The following is a 24,530-nucleotide window of genomic DNA, read 5'->3' on the forward strand; positions in this document are numbered from 1 at the left end:
GGCACCTCTGATGTACAGTATGAAAGTTTTACATGCTTTTAACCATCAGTATCCTCTGGTAGTTCTGTGCTAATGATTTTTTGGGGAGGGATCCTTACCTCTGATTTCATTGGTGGAGGAATTTCCTTGACTTCAATTAATGTGATAGGTAACTGTTCTGCAACTAATAGAATTAGCCAGTTGCCTGGGGCAACGCAAATGACTTGTCTTGTGTCACAGGGTCACTAGGTGTGTATTACCTGCAGGACTTGAACTCAGGATGTCCAGATTCATCCTGTTTTTAATCCACTTTGCCACCTAACTCCACAGCTGGCATCTTGCCATATGATACAGCCTCTCTGCCATTTACATGTTTTCTAAATAAACAGCTATGAGAAACATTGTTTTGCATACCTAATAACTTTAAAAGTGACAACCATCCTATCTTTTTTTTAAATTATTATTTATTTATTTAACATTTTTAGTTTTCAGCATTGATTTCCACAACAGTTTGAATTACAAATTTTCTCCCCATTTCTACCCTCCTCCCCGCCACTACAAGATGGCATATATTCTGATTGCACTGTTCCCCAGTCAGCCCTCCCTTCTGTCACCCCACTCCCCCTGATCCCCTTTTCCCTTACTTTCTTGTAGGGCAAGATAGATTTCTATGCCCCATTGCCTGCATATCCTATTTACTAGTAGCATGTGAAAACTTTTTGTTTTGAATATCTGGTTTTAAAACTTTGAGTTCCAAATTCTCTCCCCTCTTCCCTCCCCACCCACTCTCCCCAAGAAGGCAAGCAATTCAACATAGGCCATATGTGTATCATTATGCAAAACCCTTCCACAACATGTTGTGAAAGAGTAACTAAATTTTGCCCCTTCTTATCCTATCCCCCTTTATCCCGTTTTCTCCCTTGACCCTGTACCTTTTGAAAAGTATATGCTTTTGATTACCTCCTCCCCCATCTGCGATCCCTTCTATTGTCCCCTCTTTTTTATCTCCTTCCTCCTTCTTTCCTGTGGGGTAAGATACCCAATTGAGTGTGTATGTTATGCCCTCCTCAGGTCAGATCCAATGAGAGCAAGATTCACTCATTCCCCCTCACCTGCCCTCTCTTCCCTTCCAACAGAATGGATTTTTCTTGCCACTTTTATGTGAGAAACTTTATTCTATGTCTCTCTTTCTCCCTCTCTCAATATATTCCTCCTGAATATCATATTCCAAGCCCTTCGATCCCTTAATGTAGAAACTGCTAGATCTTGTGTTATCCTGATTGTGTTTCCACAGTACTCAAATTGTTTCTTTCTGGCTGCTTACAGTATTTTCTCCTTGATCTGGGAGCTCTGGAATTTGGCAACAATATTCCTAGGAGTTTTCTTTTGGGGATCTTTTTCAAGAGGCGATTGGTGGATTCTTTAAATTTCTGTTTTACCCTCTGGCTCTCGAATATCAGGGCAGTTTTCCTTGATAATTTCTAGAAAGGTGATATCTAGGCTCTTTTTTTGATCATGGCTTTCAGGTAATCCAGTAATTTTTAAATTATCTCTCCTGGATCTATTTTCCAGATCAGTGGTTTTTCCAATGAGATATTTCACATTGTCTTCCATTTTTTCATTCCTTTGGTTCTGTTTTATGATGTCTTGATTTCTTATGAAGTTACTGGCTTCCACTTGCTCCAGTCTAATTTTTAAGGTAGTATTTTCTTCAGTGGTCTTTGGACATCCTTTTCCATTTGGGTAATTCTGCCCTTCAAGGTATTCTTCTCCTCATTGGCTTTTTGGAGCTCTTTTGCCATTTGGGTTAGTCTGTTTTTTAAGGTGTTATTTTCTAAAGTATTTTCTGGGTCTCCTTTAGCAAGTCATTGACTTGCGTTCCATGATTTTTTTGCATCACTTTCATTTCTCTTCCCAATTTTTCCTCTACTGCTCTTATTTGCTTTTCCAAATCCTTTTTTGAGCTCTTCCATGGCCTGAGACCAATTCATGTTTTTCTTGTAGACTTTTGATGTAGGCTCTTTGACTTTGTGGACTTCTTCTGGCTGTATGTTTTGGTCTTCTTTGTGACCAAAGAAAGATTCCAAAGTCTGAGTCTGAATCTGAGAGTGTTTTTGCTGCTTGTTCATGTTCCCAGCCAACTACATGACCCTTGAGCTTTTTCGTTGGGGTATGACTGCTTGTAGAGTAGAGAGTACTTTGTCCCAAGCTTGAGGGGCTGCACTGTTGTTTTCAGAGCTGTTTCTACACAGCAAGCTCTGCTTCAGCAGCGCTCCCCCCCCCCCCCCCCCCCCCCCCCCCCCCCCCCCCCGCCCAAGAACTGCCAACCCTGACTGTGACTCAGATCTAAGCAGGTTCTGCACTTCTGCTCTGATCCACCACTTAATTCCTCCCACCAGGTGGGCCTGGGATTGGACGCAACTACAGCTGTAGCTCTGTAAGCAGCCTCAGAGCTGTACCACTTCTGCTGCCCCCGGGGCAGTGGCTGATGGTGAACTCCTTTCCCTCTGTCCCAGCAGTTTTTCCCACTAACTTTCTCTGTTTTCTTTGGTGTTTGTGGGTTGAGAAGTCTGGTAACTGCCACAGCTCACTGACTCAGGGTGCTATGGCCTGTTCTGCCTGGCTCCTGGTCTTGTTGGTCCGGGCACAGCCCACGCTGGGCTCTGCTCCGTTCTCCCAGCACTGTGCGATAGAACTTACCCAGCGACCATCCAGGCTGTCCTGGGCTGGAGCCCTGCTTCCCTCTGCTATTTCATGGGTTTCTGCAATTTGTTCAGAGCCATTTTTTATAGGTTTTTGGAGGGACTTGGCAGGGAGCTCAAGCTGCCATCTTGGCTCCGCCCCCAACCATCCTGTCTTAAGCTTGGAAAAGGTGTACTGTTATGGTAAAATAGTTTTCTTCAATTGAAAATGTTAATTTAATACTAAATTTGCTATTCAGATTATTGTCTAATACATCATTATGTACTCATCAATTCTATAAATTCATGTACATATTGTAAAATTTTTCAGAACTGTAACATTTTAAAAAATATTCCTGTGGTAAGTAATTTAGGTAAAATCTTAGGAAGAAAGTAATAGAAAAAAAAATTGGGGTTCAATTCATTAGCTATTAAATACCTCCTATGGACATGTCACTAGTTCTTAGTAATATTTTCCTAAGCAAGTATGAAGAAGATTGACCATTATGAATAATTCTCCACAAAGGGCAAGAGGTTGGGCAATAATTGTTTACTAGACCTCATTTTCAAAAGGGGCCAAATGAGTACGCCTCCTTTTAGTGGACTTGTTAGAGCAGCATTCCAGGAGTATTCCATATAGGTTACCAAGCATTCCCTAATGTTCTAAGAATGCTTTGAAAAAGATTATGACAAAATGCATTTAATATTCTTTGGGATCATTGAAATTTATCATTTTGGGCTAGTAGTTTGAAAAAAAGTAAACAAATATGATTGGGCAATTCCATGTTATACTTGAGGAGAAAAAAATACTATAGAAATATGAAGTATATAGAAGTATGAGAGGTGGGGAAGGAACATAGGTAAAGGTGAGTTAGGATCATAGTACTATTGTTCTACAGCTGAGAAAATAATCCCCAAACCAACCCATGATTTTTGGATATATAATAAACAGTATAGTACATATAAATCAGTGTAATTATAGCTAGATCTGAAAGGAATCTTAAAGGCTTAAAAAAACATACAGTTTTGAGCCAGAGTATTTGTTATAAGATACTGTTACACAATATAACCAAAATATTCCAGGTTTCAGCTGATAGACCTCTTAAAAGGGCGGTCACAGCTTTAACAGTTTTCTAACACAACAAAATAATTGCATACTCTTTTTATACATTTTGAGCTCTACAACTTGATGAATGTGTCCACTTTAAGAAGATCCCAGTGAAGTGTGGCTCCAACAAGAATAAAACCAAAAAAAATTCATACTACAGAATGGTAGATATAACAAATTTTCAGAACAGAGGTGGTTATTATTGATATTGGGTCCTGGAAGAAACATATGGGCTGTCTTTATAAATTTTAATTCTGGCTCTGCCAGTTGCTGTGTGACCTTGGGCAAGTGACATTACTTTATTAGGCCTTAGTTGCCTCATATGAAAAATGACGAAGTTGAGGTTGATAAAGGAATTGATTTTCGATATCTTCCAAATCTTATCTGTGAGTTGTTTGCCGTTCTCCCACTTCTGTATAGGCATTTAAAAGTCAGAGGGCTTAAAGGAGTTATATTAGCTGTATTACTTAAGGAATTATGTCCTGGATGTTAAATTCTCTTGATAGAAAAGTATTGTTTTTGAACAAGAGTTAGTGTGTTAGAATAATTGTTTTTATAATACGAAAACAATTCCTTATAATTTCTTTGTTTTTGCCTTCTCTAAGAATAAGGCTTAGATTTCTGAGTTACAATGATCCTCACTGATCTTGGGATAGCACTTTTCAGTTTAAAGGTAATTTAATTACCGTGGTATAATCATTTTTACAAATGAAGAAACTGAGGCCCAGAACAATTAAATGACTTACTCAAGCTCACACAATTAGTTAATAGCTAGGATTAGAAATAAGATCTTAACTCCTAATTCTCTGTTCCACCCATTTTGGTACATCTTTATCCATATACATTTTTCTTATACTTGTACATAATTCATTTTTTATGGTCTATTACTTTCTTTGTACTACTTAATGTTTTTTTTTTCTGGAACTTAAACCTTTCAGTTTTGTAGATTTAACCAAGCATTTTTATAATTCTTTATGTACAATGAACATTTACCATGCTAATTTGAGAATTAATTGTGATCAAGTAATCAAGCAGTTGTTAAGGATTTTTAAGCACCTGTAATACCTATGTTAGGCTTTGTGAAGAACCAAAAGAAGTAGGATTTTTTATTTTATTTTATTTTTTGGCATTGAGATGCTGCAATAAACATTTAATTACTTCAGGTAAATAGAGAACAGACAACCTAAGCCATGTGATTAAGTGCTGGATTGTCTTATAGGAACTCAAATACAATAGGAACTCATGTTTGGCACAGTTCTTTGTAGGCTGGGGTCTTGAAGACTTACAGGAGAACTTGGGTCTACCTTATAGTTCAGGCTGTAAGATCTCTTTTGACAAAATTGTGGCAGATGGGAAAGGAGCTTCCAAATGTGGAGAATTGTACCAGCAAAATCATATAGATGGGAATAGGTGATTTGAAGACCCAGGGAAAAATATAGGGAGGATGTAGTACAGTGGGAAAGTATTGGGTTTAGAATTAGAGGACCTTCATTTTAATGCTGGCTTTGCCATTTGCTGTGTGATCTTGGGCAAGTGATTTGATTTCATTGGGCCTTAGTTGCCTCATCTGTAAAATAATGGAGTGGTTGGAATTGATGTGGAATTGGGAAATTTCCTTCCAGATCTCTCTCTAAGGCTTTTTTCTTAGTAAAAAAAAGAAATTTGAAATTTTATTTTAGGTTTTTTAATGCAACTTAAGAAAGCTTCTTACATGTTGCAACCCATTTGTTACTTATCCATAATTTCTAAGATGGTTCAGTTGAACTATTTTATTTAAAATTAATGTTTTGGTATGGTTTACAATGAATTTTAGATTTAAAGGTAGGCGATAACATTTTCTTTTATATTGAACTGGATTACAAATAGAATACTTGGGACTTTGTATGGTAAGAGTCTAGCTAAAATGAGTTTTTTGACTTTCTATACTTCTCCCTTTACTAAGGCCATCTCCATTTGTTCAGTTCCTGCTCAAGGCCTAGTTCATATTCCACCTCCATTAATCCCTTACTGATTTCCATATCCCCTGAAATTCTCATAGCAGTTTACTACTCTCTTTTTACACATTCACCTTCTCCCTTATATTGTAGTTAATTATGCATATCTTATTTTACCTGCTTCTGCATAGTGCCCAGTACAGATTCTTGTACAAATTAGGTGCTCATTAAATACTTATTATTGAATGAATAAAGATGCTTTAAATTATTGCAAAATCATGAACATTTCAAGAGTTTGGGCCAGATATGGAATTAGGGATTTTAAAGCAAATGATCCATGTTGAGTGTATGAAATGGGGTCAGTTTATGGTAGGACTTTTGAATGTCAGGTTAAAGAAAGTGGACTTTAGAATCACAAGAGATCCTTCCAGAGTTAAAAGTCTCCATGTTTAGAAGGATTAATCTAGCAGCAAAATGCAGAAAGCATTAAAAGGTGGAAAGAAAAAGTAGAGAGACTTTTGGGCCAGGGTGGTGGGAGTGTTCATGGAAAATCAGAATGCACTGAATCCAGAATTTAGAGCTAGAAGTGGATTTAGCCCAATTCCCTTGTTTTGTAGATGAAGAAAATGAAATGCAGAGAATTAGAAACTGAGTCTTCTGACATCCAGTCCACTGTTTTTCTTTTAACATTGTGCTAACCTAAATAATGAATTGAAGACACTATGAAACAAGAATCTGCAAAGACTTATGACTCAGTGTGGGGGACAAAGAAGAGGGAGAAGTTAAAATAACATTGTGTTAAACCTGAGGGACTAGGAAAATATTGGTGCCTGTGGCAAATGGGAAGTCACAGGCTTTACTTACTCTGCCTTTCTAAGCAAGGAAATGAAAGGAATGAAAAGAAAGGTTTCTATCCTCTCACTCTCAGGGCTTTGGGGTCAGAGAGTCGGGGTAGGAAGACTTTTGATGTCATCTGAATTGCAGAGAAATTAAATGAATTGCCCTAAATCACATATGTAGCATTGAGATATTGTATGAGTGTATTTCAGCTGTCAGTTTGTAATAACAATATTAATATTTCCTTTATTTTAGAAAATGAATTACGAGAAAGAAAAATTAAAGTAAAATCTCAATGATTCAAACTAATTCGACTATAAGATCTTTAAGTTCTCTTGGTTCTCAGTTACATGTCTTGTCCACGTAGCTAAAGCACAGGCTTGGCCCTTCGTGAGAAGTGCCATAGATAGAACATATACCACTGGAATTGGCCAAGGTGCAAGCCTTTCATGCATAGCCCATATGATGAGAAACGGTATGACAGAGTGGTTAGAGGTCTAGTCTTGAAGTTGGGAAGACCTAAATTCAAGTTCTGCATTTGTCCCATACTAGTTGTGTGACTATGGACCACTAGTCACTGAACCCATCGGTATGTTGGTACCTAGGCAACTCTCTTAAGACCAAAAGTGATGAGACTTATTGATCAGCCTTGCTAGAGGGATTTTCCACATTGAGATTTCCTTACATTGTTTAAAAAAAAACAAAATAACAACCACCACCACCATCACAACAAAAACCCAAAACAAACCAGGTCTATCGCCACCACCACTGCTGAAAAAAAAAAAACAAACAAACCAAAACCTTACTTTAAATTGTCTGTAGAAATCTTTTCATCTCAGTGTATTCACTGATTTTCTAATCTTAACCTTGTATTCTTTATTATTTCTCATTTTGTTTAATGTTTTAACTCTGTTTTATTCCTTTTGTTTGTATCAGTTTGAAAAATCATGAAAACATTGACTAAATTATTTCTCTGCTGGTGCAAGTTTAACATAGGATAGACTAATAATATAAAAAGGCTCCAAATTTCTGAAATTACCTTCTTTAATTCTTTATTTTTAAAGGGTCATTGTTGTTAGATGATTTAGGGGAAAATTTTTGAATTCCTCAATATACTGCAAATGAGATAATGTATGTGAAAGAGCTTTATAACAAAAAAGCACCCCATAAATATACTGTATTCTTTCTTAACATTGTGAGATAATGAGGACCAAACCATTATTATAGGGAACTCTGGATGAGAAAATGAGAAAACATGCTCATTGATGCAAGTTGGCACCTTCTATGTAATTTTATAGTGTTACAGAGTTATGGGCAAGAGGCAGGGAGAGGCGAGGGAGGAGAGGTATTGAAAGGTTAAGTGACTTGTTCAGGGTCACCCGGAGTCAGGACTTGAACCCAGATTTTGCTGGCTCTGAAGCCAGCTTTTTATATACTACTGCATGTGGCATATAGTACAAGGACTAGAATCCCAAAATAATATAAAATTGAACCCTCTATAACTTTAAAATGATGACATTTTTTTATAATGACATATAAGGAATATGACATAGAGTTGTTTTTAATTTTTAATTTTTGTTTCAGCTATGAATTTGTGAAATATCTTAGACAATATATATACAGTACTCTGGGGGCTATGATTGAGGAAGAAATGGAAAAATGCACCTCAGATCAGAATCAAGGTGAAGGACCTGGCTATGATACTCTTGTTCAACATGTTACTAAAGTAACCCAGGAATCTAAAGAGTGAGTATGCTTACATTAATGTTTTAAAGGCATCTGTTTTCCCAGGCGTCTTTGGTAACATAATTATGTTCAATTTCACTTATGGTTTCAACAAATATAGACAACCAAGGGCTTTAGCTATGAATCAATGAATACTCTTCAGTCAGAAAGAACTGGTCATCCATTTTCAAATATATCAATGGCAATTCCAACAAAGATTTAACATTTCATATTTAATTACTAAGGACAGTGGTATAACTGCTGACTTTCTGTGTCTGTTTTATAGTTGATTGCAATCTTGTTGGCCTGTAGATTTTTCTTTTCTTTGTTTTAGAAGGGCTTTGAGGAAAGGAATCTCCTTTATAAGATTGTGTCCCCATTTTTAGTTTGCAAAATATAGTCATTGAAGTGCTTTGCCACTGTTTTTCAGGGGTGGGGAACCTGCAGCCTGAAGGCCACTTGTGGTCCTCTAGGTCCTCAAGTGCAGCCCTTTGCCTGAATCCAGACTTCACAGAACAAATCTCCTAATAAAAGGATTTGTTCTTTAAAATTTGGACACAGTCAAAATGCTGCACCCAAAGATGACCTAAAAGGCCCCATGTGGCCTTGAGGGCACAGGTTCCCTACCCTTGGAATCTTTAGATGTTTCACCAAACCCTATTGTGGATTCTAGTCCTCAGTTCAACAAGTGCCTTTGAGTGCCGAAAATATGCCTAACATGATCCTGAGAGCTACAGGGAATGCAAAATCAGTATATTATATGCTTCTTATTATGACATGGCCTTATTTTGTGTAGATAAGATTTATGTACAAATAGAGAAAAAATAAGAGACAGAACATAATTCTGTGCCAAAATAGTATAAGTGGTATGTGCTATTTGGGAATGGACAGGGAAAATGGGAGTTAGTTAATTTTTTTAAAGCTGTGTTAGAAATAGATTCAAACTGGTAACTTTGTCACCTACTACCCATTATAGGGATCAAGGCAGACTAAGAAGGGGACTTACACATGAGGGTGTTGTTCCCAGATGGAGAGGCCCTCAGCAGAATGACAAGAAATGAGGAAGTTCAAAAGCAAGCAGCAGCAGTGTTGTGTCTCAGAGCCCAGGTGGAGAGCAAGGTTTCTGGCTCAGCCTGCCAAAGAATAACCAGGGTAGGAATCCCAGACTAGTTAAGGAGGTTCCTATATAGTGCTGTCATTCTGAAACCAACAGAGATTTCCAGCTGACTGATAAAGACTTAATCCAGCAGCAATATACTGTTGCTCAGACCCAAACCCAAGTCAGGAAGTTGCAGAGCTCAGACTAGGGTGGGGTGGGCATAGCAACAGACTTTGCCCTTTGTCTTTTGCCACTTTGGGAGCCCTGAAAACTTTCAGGTCCTCAGCTGTCTCCGAAGTCCTGGAAAAACACAAAACTCAATACCCCCCAAAAGAAGCAACAGTACCTGCCCAGACTTTAACTCCAGAAGTGCAGCAGAGCCCAGCCTAGCTTCAAGTCTAAAGTCAGGAAGTAGACTGGATGGATGAACAAATAGAAAAAGAAGCTGAACATAAGAAACTATTATGGTGTCAGGGAAGCTCAAGACACAAATCCAGAAGAAGAGAATGATTCCTAAATATAGCCTGATCAAAAATCGAACTGTAATTCCTGGAAGAGATGAAGTGAGATTACACATACATACACAAACACACACAGACACACACACACACACACACACACATACACACACACACACACACATATTTCTAAACAGAATACTTGAGGAAAAAATTGGGAAAGAAAAATTATGAAAGAAAGATTTGGGAAGGGAATTAACAACTTGGCACAAGAAGTTCAAAACCTTGCCCAAACATCAAACTCCCTGAAAATTGGAATAGACCAAAAAGATGTCAATGACTCCATAGTGCAACAAGAAATATTGAAAGAAAGTGTAAGACTCCTCATAGCAGGGGAAAAAAAAAGAAACCTCACCCAGAAAACAGATCAAGGAGAAAAATAATTAAGAATCACTGGATTATCTGAATGCCATGAACAAAAAAAAAAAAGAAAAAAAGAAAAAAAAAACCTAGACTTCCTATTTCAAGAAATATTAAAAGAACACTGACCAGATCTCATAGAACAGAAGGCTCAATGGAAATAGAAAGAATCCACTCTTCAACTCCTGAAAGAAACTAAATGAAATCTCTAAGGAACATGATAGTTAAAATCCAGAGTTTTCAAGTCAAAGAAAAAATACTTCAAGCAGCATTTTTATATTGCAGAAAGAAAGAAATTCAAGTACTCAGGCACTACAGTCAGGATCACACATAATTTAGCAGCCACCACGTAAAGGAGTGGAAAACTTGAAATACAATATTCAAAAAGACAAAACATATAAGTTTACAGCCAAGAATAACTTATCCAACAAAACTGAGTATAATGCTCCAGGAGAAAAAAAATGGGCCTTAAAGAAATAGACTATTTTCAAGCATTTCTGATGAAAAGACCAGAGTGAGCAGTGTAAAAACTTTGAAGTTCAAACACAGGAGTGAAAAGAAACAAAACAAAAAGAATGAATAAACAATGATTAAGGCCTAAATAAGGATAAATGGCTTACATTTGAATATGGGGAGATGATACATGTGTCTCCTTGGAATTCTGTATCGTCAGGAGTCAGAGTAGTTCTCTCATGTCTTGATTTAAAAAAAAAAGAGTAAGAGGAGTTCATCGTATAGAGAGGGGAAGGGGGAAAGGGAAGGAAAAGTAGGGAAAATTATTTTACATCATGAGTTTATGTAAGCAGACATCTGTTTGTACAAGAAGAGGGAGGGGGTGGGGCTAACTCTTGAACCTCATTTTTTCTGTCCGAACTGGTCAGAAGAAGAAGAATCTCCACACATACAGTTGGGTACAGAAATACATTTCTCGCAACAGGGAAACAGAAGGAAAAGGGGAGAAGGAGGAGGGGAATCTGAAAGAGGGAAGATTAAGGGAGGAATTAGTCCTAAGTAAAGAAAGCAAAACAAAAAAAATTCTATAAAAATGCATAAAAATTTATAGCTTTTTGAGATGGTACAGAATCAGAAGCTGAGAGGGTGCCCAATAACTGGGGAATGGATGAACAAGTTATGGTACAGAATAGTATTGTGCTGATTTCTTATTAGCATAATGACCAACTGTGATTCCAGAGGACAAATTATGAAACATGCTACCCACCTCCTGATAGAGAGGTGAAAGACTCAGAATGCAGAATAAGACCAATTTTTTTTTTCTTTTGGACTTTGCCAATGTGAAAGTTTGTTTTGACTGACTATACATGTTTGTGATGGGTTTTGTTTTTCTTCTGTTCTCAGCTGAGGTAGGAAAGAGGATGGGATGGCAGGGTAAGAAGTTGGATTTTGGCTATTAAAACAATTTTTTTAAAGCAAAAAGACAAGTGAAGAAAAAGATAGTGGTAGAAGGCATCTGGGTGATCTGATATGAACAGGAGAGAAGAGAAAGCTCTTGGTGAATGGTCTCAACTTTTTCAGTAAAATATGAAATAAGATTCTCAGCCAAGTTGGTGTGGGGAAGAGAGAGCCATGGGAGGGAGGAGATAGGAAAAGGTTTGGAAGAGCAGCTATGGTGAGTTAATTAGAGAGGTGTAAAAAGATTGCCTTGTTGCTAGGAGGACCCAGTTTAGGTTATGTAAAAACTTAGTACAGTTTTGTGATTTCACTTAGTACAGTTTTGTGATTTCACTTAGTACGGTTTTGTGATTTTCTCCAGCTTTGTTAATTAGCACATGTGTTGGAATGAAGGCAGCAGATAGTGGGAGTGACCCAAGGCTAAGGCAAGATTAGCAATACCATAATGTGGGAAAGCACTCAAGAGTAAAGGGCAGCTTAGAATTGAACCAGTTTACTTCATCAAGGGGCCAAGATGGGAAAGGAAGGAGAGCTAGTGAAAGGTTGATGGTCTGAAAAGAAATGAGGGGTCCAGTGACTGGAGGTAACACGCCGTGTGGGTAAAGAGCAGAGCCTGAAATTGCAAGGCAGAGGGAGATGTAGAATGATAATAGATTGTAATCAGATAAAGGGATTGCCAACTTCATGAACATGGAAGTGGTACATTTGGTAGTGATATCAAGATCAAGGATATAACTATCTTTTGGTGTGATTTTGTTAGTGTGGAGTAGTATGTCATGTGAAATGAGTAAGCTGAGGAACTCTGAGGGAGGGTGTTGAGGGAGTATGAATATGTGTGTTGAAGGCCACTAGTACGAGGGCAGGAGTTGAGGAAGGGAAAGAGACTGTGAGTGAATCTCTGAACTCATTGAGAAAAGAAGGGTAATGGTCTGGAGATTGGTAGAAAGCCACTATCATGATTTTTGACTGGGGGGAGGGTATGGATATTCACTGAATGAACCTCACAAGAGGAGGTGTTACTGAGTGATGGTGGTGGAGGGAGTACCTGGAAGTAGCAATAGGAAACAAGGAGTATTTTACAATTCCCCCATCTCAACCAGCGAGTTGAGGGAATGAGTGAAGGTGCAGCCAGGGCTAGAAAGAGAAGCTGGGGATGCTGTGTCTTTAGGGTGGAGCCAGATCTCAGTGAGAACCAGAATATACAAGGGATGAGAAAGAAAATGATTTAAGATGGAAGGAGATTTGTAGCCTTCTGGAGCAAATATTCCAGAGGACACAGAGGAAGGAATAGGTAGTGTTAGAGTGAGACATTTTAGGGATTGGGTTGAAGGGAATGGAAATAAAGTATCAGGCAGTGGGGGATGAAGAATGGGGTTTGAATGATGACAGCTAAGGGTTCAGAATCTCTGGGGTGGGAGTAGATGACCAGGAGGGAGTTTTTTAAACCTTTGAGCAGTGAATTCACATAGATTTTGATTTGATTGTAGGGACTTTTGAGTGGAGGAATTAAATATCCATAGCTATAAATAATGAATTTTACTTTGACAACAGTATAAAGGTTGGGCTAGCAGAGTTTCCCCAACATATTCGGCCTACTGCTGCCTCCTTTTAAAAAAAAATTGCTAGTGCCCCTTTGGAAATCTACTTTCTTTTACCCTTTAGTGGTTTTTTTTTTTTTTAATTTGTGTCAAATGAGGCCAGTAACGGCCCTCTGGATTGTTCCAGCAGCCTCCAGGGGGCGGTATTGCCCTCTTTGGGCACCTGTGGGCTAGAGCGTGGAAATAGAGTGGAGTCAGGAACTTATCCTGGTCCTGGAGTCAGGAAGACCTAAGTTAAAATCCAAACTCAGACACTTACTAGCTGTGTGTCCCTGCGCAAGTCATTCAACCCTGTTTGCCTCAGTTTCCTCATCTGTAAAATAATCTGGAGAAGGAAATGGCAGACCTCTTCAGTATCTTTGCCAAGAGAACCCCAAATGGGGTCATTAAGAATTGTTCCCAACTGAAAATTATTGAACAGCAGTAACAATAGCACCTATGTCACAACAACCCTAGGAGGATCAAATGAGATATTTGTAAACTACTTTAGCACAGTGCCTGGCACATAGTAGGCACTATATAAATATCAACTATTATTAACTTTTAAAATGTTCATTTAATAGTCCAATTAAATATTGCAGAGGGCCTGTAATAGGATAGTCGCATTGGGAGTAAAAGTATTAAAAATACTGAGATAAACATTTTACAATGTGAGTTTTCTTTCTTTTTTTTTTTCCAGCTGAACTTTTTTGGACCTAGGGGAAAAAAAGTGATGTCTTTTCCTAGCAGTCTCTTTCTAGCAACATTAGAGTATCATTTTAATGAAATGATGAAAATATTTTATTAGTTAAAATTTTTACACTGCATTAATAGCAAAAATTACTGTGTGAAATCAAGACTTCAGATTTACTTTCAGTATTGTTAGCAAATTACTGTTCAGCTGTGAATAAGCAATTCTATTTTTGTTTTATTTCATTCATGTGTGAACATGTATGTGCAATGATAATTACCTCAACTGAGTCAGGTAACTTTTTTAATTAATGTCATTTGTTTTGTGATCTATACATGAAATAAAGAACTGTACATTATTTTTCTTTTCACATTAATATCTTCCAATTTTACAAAAAATTAATCAAACATAATGTTGTAGTAATAGCACTTATAGTAAATATACTTTACATTTATAAAATACAAATCGTATTCTTATTAAACATTTACAATTTTTTTTTTGCAAATAGCTCTTTTAACTTAGAATTCATCTATTTGCATATTTCCTCTCTTAGTTCAGGAAAACATAAACATAAAGAATTTTTTGTTTCAGCTTGACCAGCTATTTTACCAATACTTAAGTTATTCCACAGTTCTACATAGACCTCATTTAGGCTTTCTGCATTTTAGGTATAATTTACTCTTTTGTGTATGACAAAGATCCTTTAGAGCTTGAAAACTACTGACATGGCTTTGCATGTTAATTCATGCTCATGCTTCTACTTATGTACTTATGTATACAGTACATATAATTAAATTTTCCGGTATGTTTATTTAAAATACAGATTTTCCTCACCTATAAAATAGAAGACTTGAACTAGATGATCTCTAAGGTTCTGTAGAGCTCTAAAGTTTTATGACTGTATTTGTATAGGTTCCCTTGCTTCCCTTTTCCCCATTAGTGTGAATGATTTGAAGGTCTCACCAACTAAGCAGAGAAACTAATCTTATAACTTAAACTGTAGGCGTTAAGATACTGAAAAGACCTCACAGACTGTCCACTCCAATCTCCTTTCTATAGCATTCCAGACAAATGGCCATCTAGTCTCTATTTTGCTCCTTTGATTGACAACTTTGCTTATATTACATTAGATCCATTATTACCCTGTGATTGTGAATGCTTAGGAAACATAAATAATAGACAGGGTAGAAGGACCTAGGGAAAGGGGAAAAGAAAAGGAGTTGATAGAGAGGAATGAGCAAGAAAGAAAAAGAGCAGAAAGAAAAATAAAACATAGGAATGGAAGCAGGCACCAATAATTTTCAGTGGCCTTTTAGCATCACCCATTCCAGGAATCTATGAAATTTGTTGTTCTTGTCTGTGAAGCCAGACAAAGAAACTAGACTGATTACACATCAATACTGATTTCTTGTTAATTGTAAAATGTATATGTGATTATTTCCAGTGCCAAGTTTCCTATTTTGGAGAAATCAAAGTAATTTAGGTTTTTTCCTTAGGCTCCTTCAAACAATTTTTTGTTTCTGAAGACATTTTAACAATTTCATATTAAGTGAAATAAAAATACTTTGAAATATGTTATTTTCAGTTTTTCATTTGATCCTCTTCACTAATGGTCTTACTTTTAAAAAAAGTAGTAATTGAACTCTTAACTTTAAAGGTATAAAGAAATGATGCATTCCCTGAAGAATGTCATGATGGTTGTGGTGGAATCTTTAATTAACAAATTTGAAGAAGATCAGATACGAAATAAGGAGATGCAGAAGAAAACTGTAAAGGAGAAATGCAGTAATTATTGCACAGACAATTGCTCTGACAGTGATTCTTCATTTAATCAGGTGTGTTGTTTAATTTTGCATTTATGCCATGAAATAAATGTTGAACTTCATATGTACAGTAAAACTTTGATTAATGGAAATTATAAATATAATTTCATTTTTTAGGTACCAAAAAATTCCAAATTCTCCTGGCTACTCTGAAAACAACAGAACCTCCAACTGTGGAATTTAGATCAGAACTGAGGCAGACTTTAATACCTAGCTAGATTGGAACTAGAAGATCAGAGACTGGAATTTAAGCCTTAACCTTTAAAAACTTGGATCCATAGCTGAGATAATAAGGATTGTTTGCAGTTTAAGGAGAGTGAAAGGAAAGATTCTGTTTGAGGCTGGAGAAATCTTGTATTAAATGAGACTGAGAGTACAATGAAACCAGGATTCCTAGCTCTTACCTCTTTTGCTTCTCATATACTTCAGTAGAGCAAATGAAGGAGATATTTTTAGTAAACCAACAATATTTTATTATTGGTTGAAAGAATGTTGAGGCATAATCTGTATTCAGAGTAGGTAAGTTAGTTACACATTTTCACATTTCTCATATTGATTAGGCTTTTTACTTGATTTCTTTTAGGCATACTCCTTTTTTCAACATTTATAAGTTGACTGACTACCACATGTCATTCCTAGGAAGTTTTACCTTGACAGTCCAAGGCCAGGACTGGTCTTTTCGTGTGCTTCTTTGGAATATGTACCCTGGAGTAAGGTGGCAGTATGTTTTCATTCTGATAGATTGCTCTACATGGCTGGGCTTAAACAGTGTCTTTCTGCCACTTTATGCCAGATGGTGGGGCACAGAAGATATCTGAGCAAAGTCACTGCAGCAATAAATGTCTATGACCTGAGGCTAGGCTGCACAAGCCTGTGAGTTTGGTTGTGTCCTGTTTGGTATGTGGAGGCTGATGGGGGAGGGGCATGGAATGAGCACTCTGAAATGTATGCATTTTCTGATATTAATTCATAAAAAATTGACCTTACGGATGATTCTGTCTTTTTCTTCTTCCATGAATTTAACTTTAGTTATTCAATATATAACAGGTGTAATTCTTTTTTAGGGTTGGCAGATCATATAGGATTGAAGACAATGACTGATAAGGTGTCTTACTTGTCATGTGACCCACACTGTCTTTTCAAAATAGATATTTGATTATTCAGTTGTTTTTTAATCTGTCCTTGTTAAGAAGATGAGAGTGATTATTAGGTGATTGGACAGGTTTTTACCTAAACCTTCCTTATCTTTGTTTCCTACATAAATGGCAATAAGAAAAAAATGTGTCTTTACTTCTTCAAATTGTCATGTATTAAATAGTTTATAAAATTTTAAAGCAAATCATAAAAATTTCAGATGGCAATATTACCAGTATTGGAAAGCTTCCTTGTTCAAATGAATTATGGTAGTGATAGATATTTGCAATTGGAGAATACATAGTTATATTCCTGACACAATTTAAGTTAATGGTTATGAGAATATTCCTCATCTCATATTGAAATGAAGTAATTGATTATATGATTTCTTGGGGAAAAAAGATTACACACTATATTTTTCATGAATAACTTTTAAATAGTACTATAGCTAAACATAAAATATTTTGATTCTTTAGCTCAGTGAGAAGCTTTAATGGGACTGGTTGTGGTAGCACATACCTGTAGTCCCTGCTGCTGGTTAGACTGAGGCTGGTAAATCCCTTGAGTTAGCATTGCTGAGCTACAGTAGAGTTAAAGTCATTTGGATCTCTAGGCTGAATCTGGCACCAATATAGTGAACCTTTAGGGGTGGTGGAAGACCACCGAGCTGCCAAAGGAGGAGTAAGTCATGCTAAATTAGAAATAGAGCAGGTTAAAAGTTCTCATGTTGATTGACAGTGTGGTTGGGCCCTTGAATTGCTGCTGTACCTCTAGTCTGGGCAAGTTAGAGAGAGCCAGTCTCCAAAAAATAAAATAAATTTCAATGCTGAGCTTGTTTAGATCCAAGAATTATTAATTATGGATATCTACACTGGCCAATTATTTTCCTCTTCTTTTATATTGTTTGCCATCATCATTGCATTATCTTCATGAGAAATTCCTGTCTATGTATATAGTATTTTATGAGGTATTAGTCCACAGTTGGGGAACCTGTGGCTTTTAGGCCACATGTGGCCCTCTAGGTCCTTAAGTGTGGCCCTTTGACTGAATCCACTCTTCACAGAACAAATCCCCTTTATGAAAGGATTCGTTCTGTAAAACTTGGACTCAGTCAAAAGACCTCACCCAAGGACCTAGAAGGCCACATGTGGTCTTGGGGCTACAAGTTCCCCACCCCTGTGCTAGTCAAAGCAAGCTGAATTTAAGCATTTTATAGTTCAAGAATCTCTATTTAGACAGATGAACAAATGTTGATGGAATCCATTAATTATTTAATGAAGCCACTTTCCTTGTCATATTACCCTCTGCATCTTTTCAAGATATATATTTGAATGTTAAGCTGTTATTGAATCTGTTCTTAAGAGGAAGAAAGTGATAATTATGTGATTGAATTTTTATTTATAGACCTCATATCCATAGATTTCTGCTCTAATGTTTTACCATTACGTGGACTTGACCCTGCATTCTCGAAGGCTATATAAGCAGAACTTGAGTCCTGGCAAATTCTGTCATGATGGAAAAACTTTGATTATGACCCAGGCGATAGATTCTGCAGTAATAGTAGACAAATACAGAAAAAGGAGCAAAAGATGCTAGGAATCAACTTATAGACAGTTTGGTGCAGTGGAATGTGCAGTGAATTTTGAATCACAGGACCTGAGTTAAAATCTGAACTCAGGTACTTATTACCTGTATGACCTTGGGAAAATCACTTACATTCTTTGGACCTCAGTTGCCTCCTTTGTTAAATGAGATAATTCCAACTAAATGACTTCTAAGTCCCTTCTAGTTCTAGATGATCTATGTTACAGAATTAATAAGAAAAAAAGAAATTCCTCTCTTCATGCTCTCTGCCTTGGTGATCTCAGAATCTTATGGGTTCATTTATCATTTCTGTGCATATGACTGCCAATTTATATAACCAGAACTATCTCTCTTCTGAACTATAGCCTTTTATTACCAATTATTTGCTAGACATCTCTACTCAGGTGTTTTTTCAGGCACCCAAAACTCAATACATCTAAAATTGAACTCCCCTACCCCCCAATCTATCCTTCCCGTAAACTTCCCTATTTTTCTGGGGAGTAACACACCTAATTGGATTAGGTGTACAATCTCATCTTTGATTCATGCTTTCCCCACCCCATCCTCTATCTTTGTACAGCCAAGTTTTTTGAGTTAATAGATTTAGAGATAGGAAGGCCCTCAGAATCCCCCATTTTAGAAATGAGAAAAAAGACCTAGAGAGTTTAAGTGACTTGTGTAGGGTCACACATCTAGTCCCAGAGGCATGATTTGAACCTAAGTTAGCCTGCTTTTAAAGTGCTTGTCGTCTACTTTAAACCTTCTGATGTTCTTTCTCTAAGGAATTTTAGTTACCAAAGTGTGGGAGAGAAAATAGAAATAAAAGGACAAAGAAACTGTATTTGTTTGGATTTTAACTGTTTTCTTAAGTAGCATATTGTGTTTGTCACTTTTGTGTCACGAATTTGTTGGGACAAAATAATATGCGTATGATAACATCTTAACCTACTAGCTTTCTACATACTGTAATTAAAAAAATACAATGATGGTATTCATATGCGTGATGAAACTGTGTTCCATGAACTCTATCTTTGGATAGATAACAAACTATCTTTGGAAATAAAGATAGCTCATTTTTTTCTTCATTTCATTTTATGCCTAGAAATTCTAGTCTTTAAAGCACTGATTATGAGGATACTAAATAAATGAATTTTTTTCATATATTTATTTTTCAGAGTTATAAATTCAGTCAAGGAAAATTACAATTACTTCTAGAACAACTGGACCCTGGGCAACCTAAAGCGGTATGTTTAAAAGAAAAACATTCATAAAACTTTTTTTATATTGTATATTAATAATGAGTTATAGACATGATGAAACCAAGATAGTAATTCATCATAGCCCTGGACAGACTAGCTCTGATTTTTCTTATTAGATGTATCTGCATTCAAATTAAGATCATTAGGATATTTAAGGCAGTTTCTTAGAAAGAAATAATAGAATTCAGAAAAGTGGGCTAATATTATTTAAGTATACATATGCATGTAAATATCTTTAATGTCAACTTAGTGTATTCCTCCTCCCTCCCTACCTGAAAACTATCCCTTGTAAAGAAAAAAAAAATCAAAGAGAAAAAAAGTAGTTCAAGAAAAGTAATCAATACACAAACCAAGTGTGATAGTACATGCAATATTTCACATCCATAATTCCCCACCAAGAAGAGTTTGTCTTCACCTTTAGTTTCTGCCTTGCTTATCTAAAGACCTGAGCTACATGCAGCTCTTGAAACTACGTCTTTCCCAGGTGTTTGGAATGGTTCTTTTAATAGAATAGGATGCTTAAAGGACACTGTGACTCATTCTACATGTCCCATGAATTAGCTAGTGCATATTTCTTTTTTTTTCCAGTTTATTAATTAATTAATCTTAACATTCTTTTCTTTTAGATTTTGAGTTCTAAATTCTCTCCTTCCCTCCTTCTGCCTCCCTCAGTCACTGAGAAAGCAAGCAATATATCATAATCATGTGCTTCTTTTCCCCTCTTCCTCATCTCATTTCACTTAGAGGCTGTCTGCCACTGTTTCTTTTACCTTGTCTCTTAAGAAGTTGTAACCCTCCTTACCCAAAGCAAATGCCTGTATGTACAAGTGATCCTATTCCATCCCATCTCCTCCAACAGAATGCCCCCTTTGTCATCCATTCTCACTCTTTCGTTTATCTTCAATCTCTGCTATCTGCTGCTTCCTTCCCTATCACCTACCTACATTCCTATGTCTCCCCCCTTCCTCAAAAAATTCTTACTTGATCCTTCCATGCCAGCTATCCTCCTATGTCTCTTCTGCTCTTTGTGGCTAAACTCCTTAAGAAGACTATCTATGATAGGTGTCTCTACTTCTTCTTTCATTCTCTTCTTATTCTTCTCCAATAGGGCTCCAGTTTTCATCATCCCACTGAAATTGCTCTTTCCAAAGTTACTAATGATTTCTTAGTTGTCAAATCCAAACCTTAATCTGATCTTTCCGCAGCTGTTGATACTATTGGTCACCCTCTTTTCCTTGATACTTTCTTCCCTCTAGTTTTTTGGGACATCATTCTCTCCTGATTCTCCTCTAACCTACCAGACCACTCCTCAATTTCCTTTTCTAGATCTTTATCCAGATCATACCCTTTAACCGTAGGTGTTTCACAGGGTTCTGTCTTAAGCTGTCTTCTCTTCTCCTTCTACACTACTTAACTTGGTGACCTCATCATTACCATGGATTTAATTAATCACTGTGGTCCCAGACCGAGCCCCACTTGATCACTAGTTAGGCCCTGATTGTCTCAGAATGAATGTCAGTAACAATTGTTTCTGTTTTGGCCAGAACCCCTGAGGGTCTTCTCCTCCCAGATCTATTTTTTTTTAAAGAGGCCATTCATTGCCTTCTTTTTTTATTAAGCCTTAACCACTGAATGGCTCTGCCTCAGTCCAACTGAGACCTGTTAAAGACCTTAACTTGAAAAAGGCTAAGGTCCCCCACTGCATCCTGGGCCATCTCCAATTGTCCTGATCCATATCTGGCCATTGAACCCAGATGGCTCCAGAGGAGAGAGTGAAGCTGGTGACTTTGCACAGCCGTCCCTCACTTAAATCCAGTTCACTTGCATTTCATGGTATCACCTCCCTGATGTCATGGTCCTCTTCTAGAATGAAGGACAAACAGCAGCAATTATCTCTCTATGCTAATGATTCTCAGATCTTTTTATCCTGTCCCAGTCTCATAGCTGGACCTCCAATTTCACATCTCCAATTGCCTTTCAAACATCTTGAACTGGATGTCTTGTAGACATATTAAATTAAACATCTCCAAAACTGAACACATTATCTTTCTTCCTAAACTCTATCTCCTACCTAACTTCATTATTACTATCAAGGAAACCACCCTCCTCACAGTCCCTCAAGCTTGCAGCCTAGGTTTAATCCACAACTTCTTACTTTCTCTCTGATCCTTCATATCCAATCTATTGCCAAGGCCTGTCAATTTCACTTACAACATTTCTTGAATATACCCCTTTCTCTTCTTTGTCACTACCACCACTCTGATCTAGGCTGTTATCAATTCATGCTTGGACTACTGCAATAGCCTGTTGGTGGGTCGGCCCGCCTCAAGTCTCTTCTCACTCCATTTCATCCTCCGTTTAGCCACTAAAGTGATTTTCCTAAAGAACAGGTCTGATCATGTTTCCCCCTACTCAATAAACTTCAGTGGCTTCCTCTCACTTCCAGGATCGAACACTGTCTTTTGTTCAGCATTTAAAGTTCTTCACACATTCCTCTCCCTGATTCCCCCCCACCTCCTACCGGCCCTCACCCCAAGCCCCCATCTTCTTATACCTTATTCATTGCCACATACTTTTCTATGTAGTGACACTTACTTGTTCATTGCTCTTCTACAAACAAGACACTCCATCTCTCCACTCTAGCCATTTTTTCTAGCTACCTGCCATGCCTGGAATCCCTCCTCATTTCTACCTCATTACCTTCCCTCTCTTTCTTCAGTTTTCAATTAAAACTTTACATTCCACAAGAAGCCTTTCCCAACCGTTTCTTATGTCCAATGTCTTTCCTCTTTTATATATTTCTTAATTATTCTGTATATAGCTTATTTGTATGTACTTCTTTGCATGTTTTTTCCCATATTAGATTGTGAGCTCCTTGAAGGCAGGGACTATTTTTTATCTCTTTTTGTATTCCCAGTGCTTATTCCAATGTCTGGCGCATAGTAAGTTCTTAATAAGTGCTTATTAACTTGCTTTTTTGCTCAGTGACTTGACTTTTTTTTTTTGAGGTTGGGTTATTTCAGTAAGTACTCTGTTTTATGTTCTGTTGATTTAGGCCTGTAGCAACAATGATTTGGGCGTGTAGCGACAATCTGCTAGCCACTACTGTGACTGTGTAAGACCAACAACAACAAGAGGGCTGCCAACAGAGGTTCTTTTGATTTGCTTCACCAAGGAAAGCAATGTTCAGGGGTTAACAATCTTACTTTAATCAAACATACAAATATCATTCACTTAGTTCAGGAGGAAAAGCCAGCAACCTGAACTTCAGAGCAAATACAAAGAGATTACAAACATTGACAGACAGACCTTGTCTGATTCAAATCTTAATTCATAGTTATCAGGAAAGCGTCAACATCTAGGTTTATAAGCCGGCGGGCTCTTAATGGCTTCCCAGAGTCTCTTCAAGTCACACACCGCTCTTCCAGTGAGTGAGAGCCCCAAAAGTCAAATGCCAACCTTGGATTTTACATACCTGTCTCAGGACCCTGGGGCACTTGATTACCTTAGTGCTGAGAAGCACTCAAACAAAGAACAGTGAAAAATCCCATTTAGGTTGTGGGAAAGTTAATCCCAAGTACCACCATATACAAATCAATAACTTCTGATCTAATCAAAGAAACAAAGGCCAGACTCTTCAAGGCCACTTGATTAAATAAGTGTTAAAAGAGAAAACAGTAAAAGAAAGTCCCACCTTAATTACTAATACAGGGCATTACAGTTTCTTTTAAGTATTCATTGCATTTATATGATCAGATTTATTGGCATATAATTGCACGAAATCATTTCTTTTTTTCTTCATTGATTAAGAATTCACTTTTAAAATTTTTGCTGCTGGTAATTTGGTTTTCTTAAGCCAAAAAAAATCAATTTAACTAATAGTTTATGTATGTGTGGAAGATGGATCTGATAGTGTAGTGTTGCTGTTAAAAAAAAACAAGGATTTTCCTCCTTTTAATTGTTCTACTCCATTTTGCTTCTGTCTTACAGTTTTTGATGTGAAGGTAAATAGAGCAGTGTTTGACCAGAACTTTTCAATCAGACACACTCAACAAATTTCCCCCAATTAAGAATTTTTTTGTGGGGGAGGAGAAACTCTAAAGTATATTTTTACCCCCTTCATTCCAAGGAATGTAGGAGTTAAGCTACAAAATACATCTCAGAGATTTTTTTGTTTACCAATCAAAAAACAAATTTTAGGAGGACTAACACTTTTTTATTATAGTATACTTTGAAACTTTACAAACTTGTGCATTTTACTGTGTTTTTCGAAGTCTTATTTCAGTAGAACAGGAATTTGAACTCAGAATCACCATATGCTTTGTGTTGAGGCTAAGGTGAAAGGGGATAAATTTCACTTTGCTCATGCTTCAACCATTTGAATGCCACTGTTTCCACTGGACTCTGAGTAGGGACAGATTTAGTGATAAATGTTTTGTGAAAGTCTATAAGCTCAGTTTTCTAAGCTGTAGCTTACTTTTTCTGCCCTCCTTTCCTTTTCTACCTTTTCTTGGGGAAAAGATGATATTATTCAGTATCTTAGAGAAGTAAATTTAAAAAATATCTAGCTGGCTAGAATTGTAGTCTAGAAGACCTTAGTACTCTTGATTTTCAATTAAGAAGTTTCTCTTGCTTTACCGTAAGGATGCCTTTGCTTTTTTTTTTTTAATGCATACTATTATGTATAAGAAGTTGGCTTGCAAGCCTTATCTTTTAAAGGAAAATGTGGTTTCTTTTATAGTAAATTTCTAAATTAATTATTCGGACTCAGCTATTCAGTAGCTTATTGAACGTTGCTTATTTTGCTGGTT

General features: G+C 36.9%; 1 protein-coding gene across 6 annotated transcripts in view; it reads left to right on the forward strand.

The window, feature by feature from the left end:
* TBC1D32 (TBC1 domain family member 32) overlaps positions 1-24,530 on the forward strand; it is a 208,766-nt gene that overhangs the window by 3,771 nt on the left and 180,465 nt on the right. For all 6 annotated transcript variants that reach the window (XM_036767860.1, XM_036767862.1, XM_036767861.1 and 3 more), the window contains exons 3-5: positions 8,124-8,285; positions 15,577-15,754; positions 19,636-19,704. In XM_036767860.1, coding sequence (XP_036623755.1) covers positions 8,124-8,285; positions 15,577-15,754; positions 19,636-19,704 — 409 coding nt within the window. The remainder of the gene's footprint in view (positions 1-8,123; positions 8,286-15,576; positions 15,755-19,635; positions 19,705-24,530) is intronic.

This window comes from Trichosurus vulpecula, chromosome 7 (assembly GCF_011100635.1).
Source record: "Trichosurus vulpecula isolate mTriVul1 chromosome 7, mTriVul1.pri, whole genome shotgun sequence".
NCBI classification, from domain to species: domain Eukaryota; kingdom Metazoa; phylum Chordata; class Mammalia; order Diprotodontia; family Phalangeridae; genus Trichosurus; species Trichosurus vulpecula.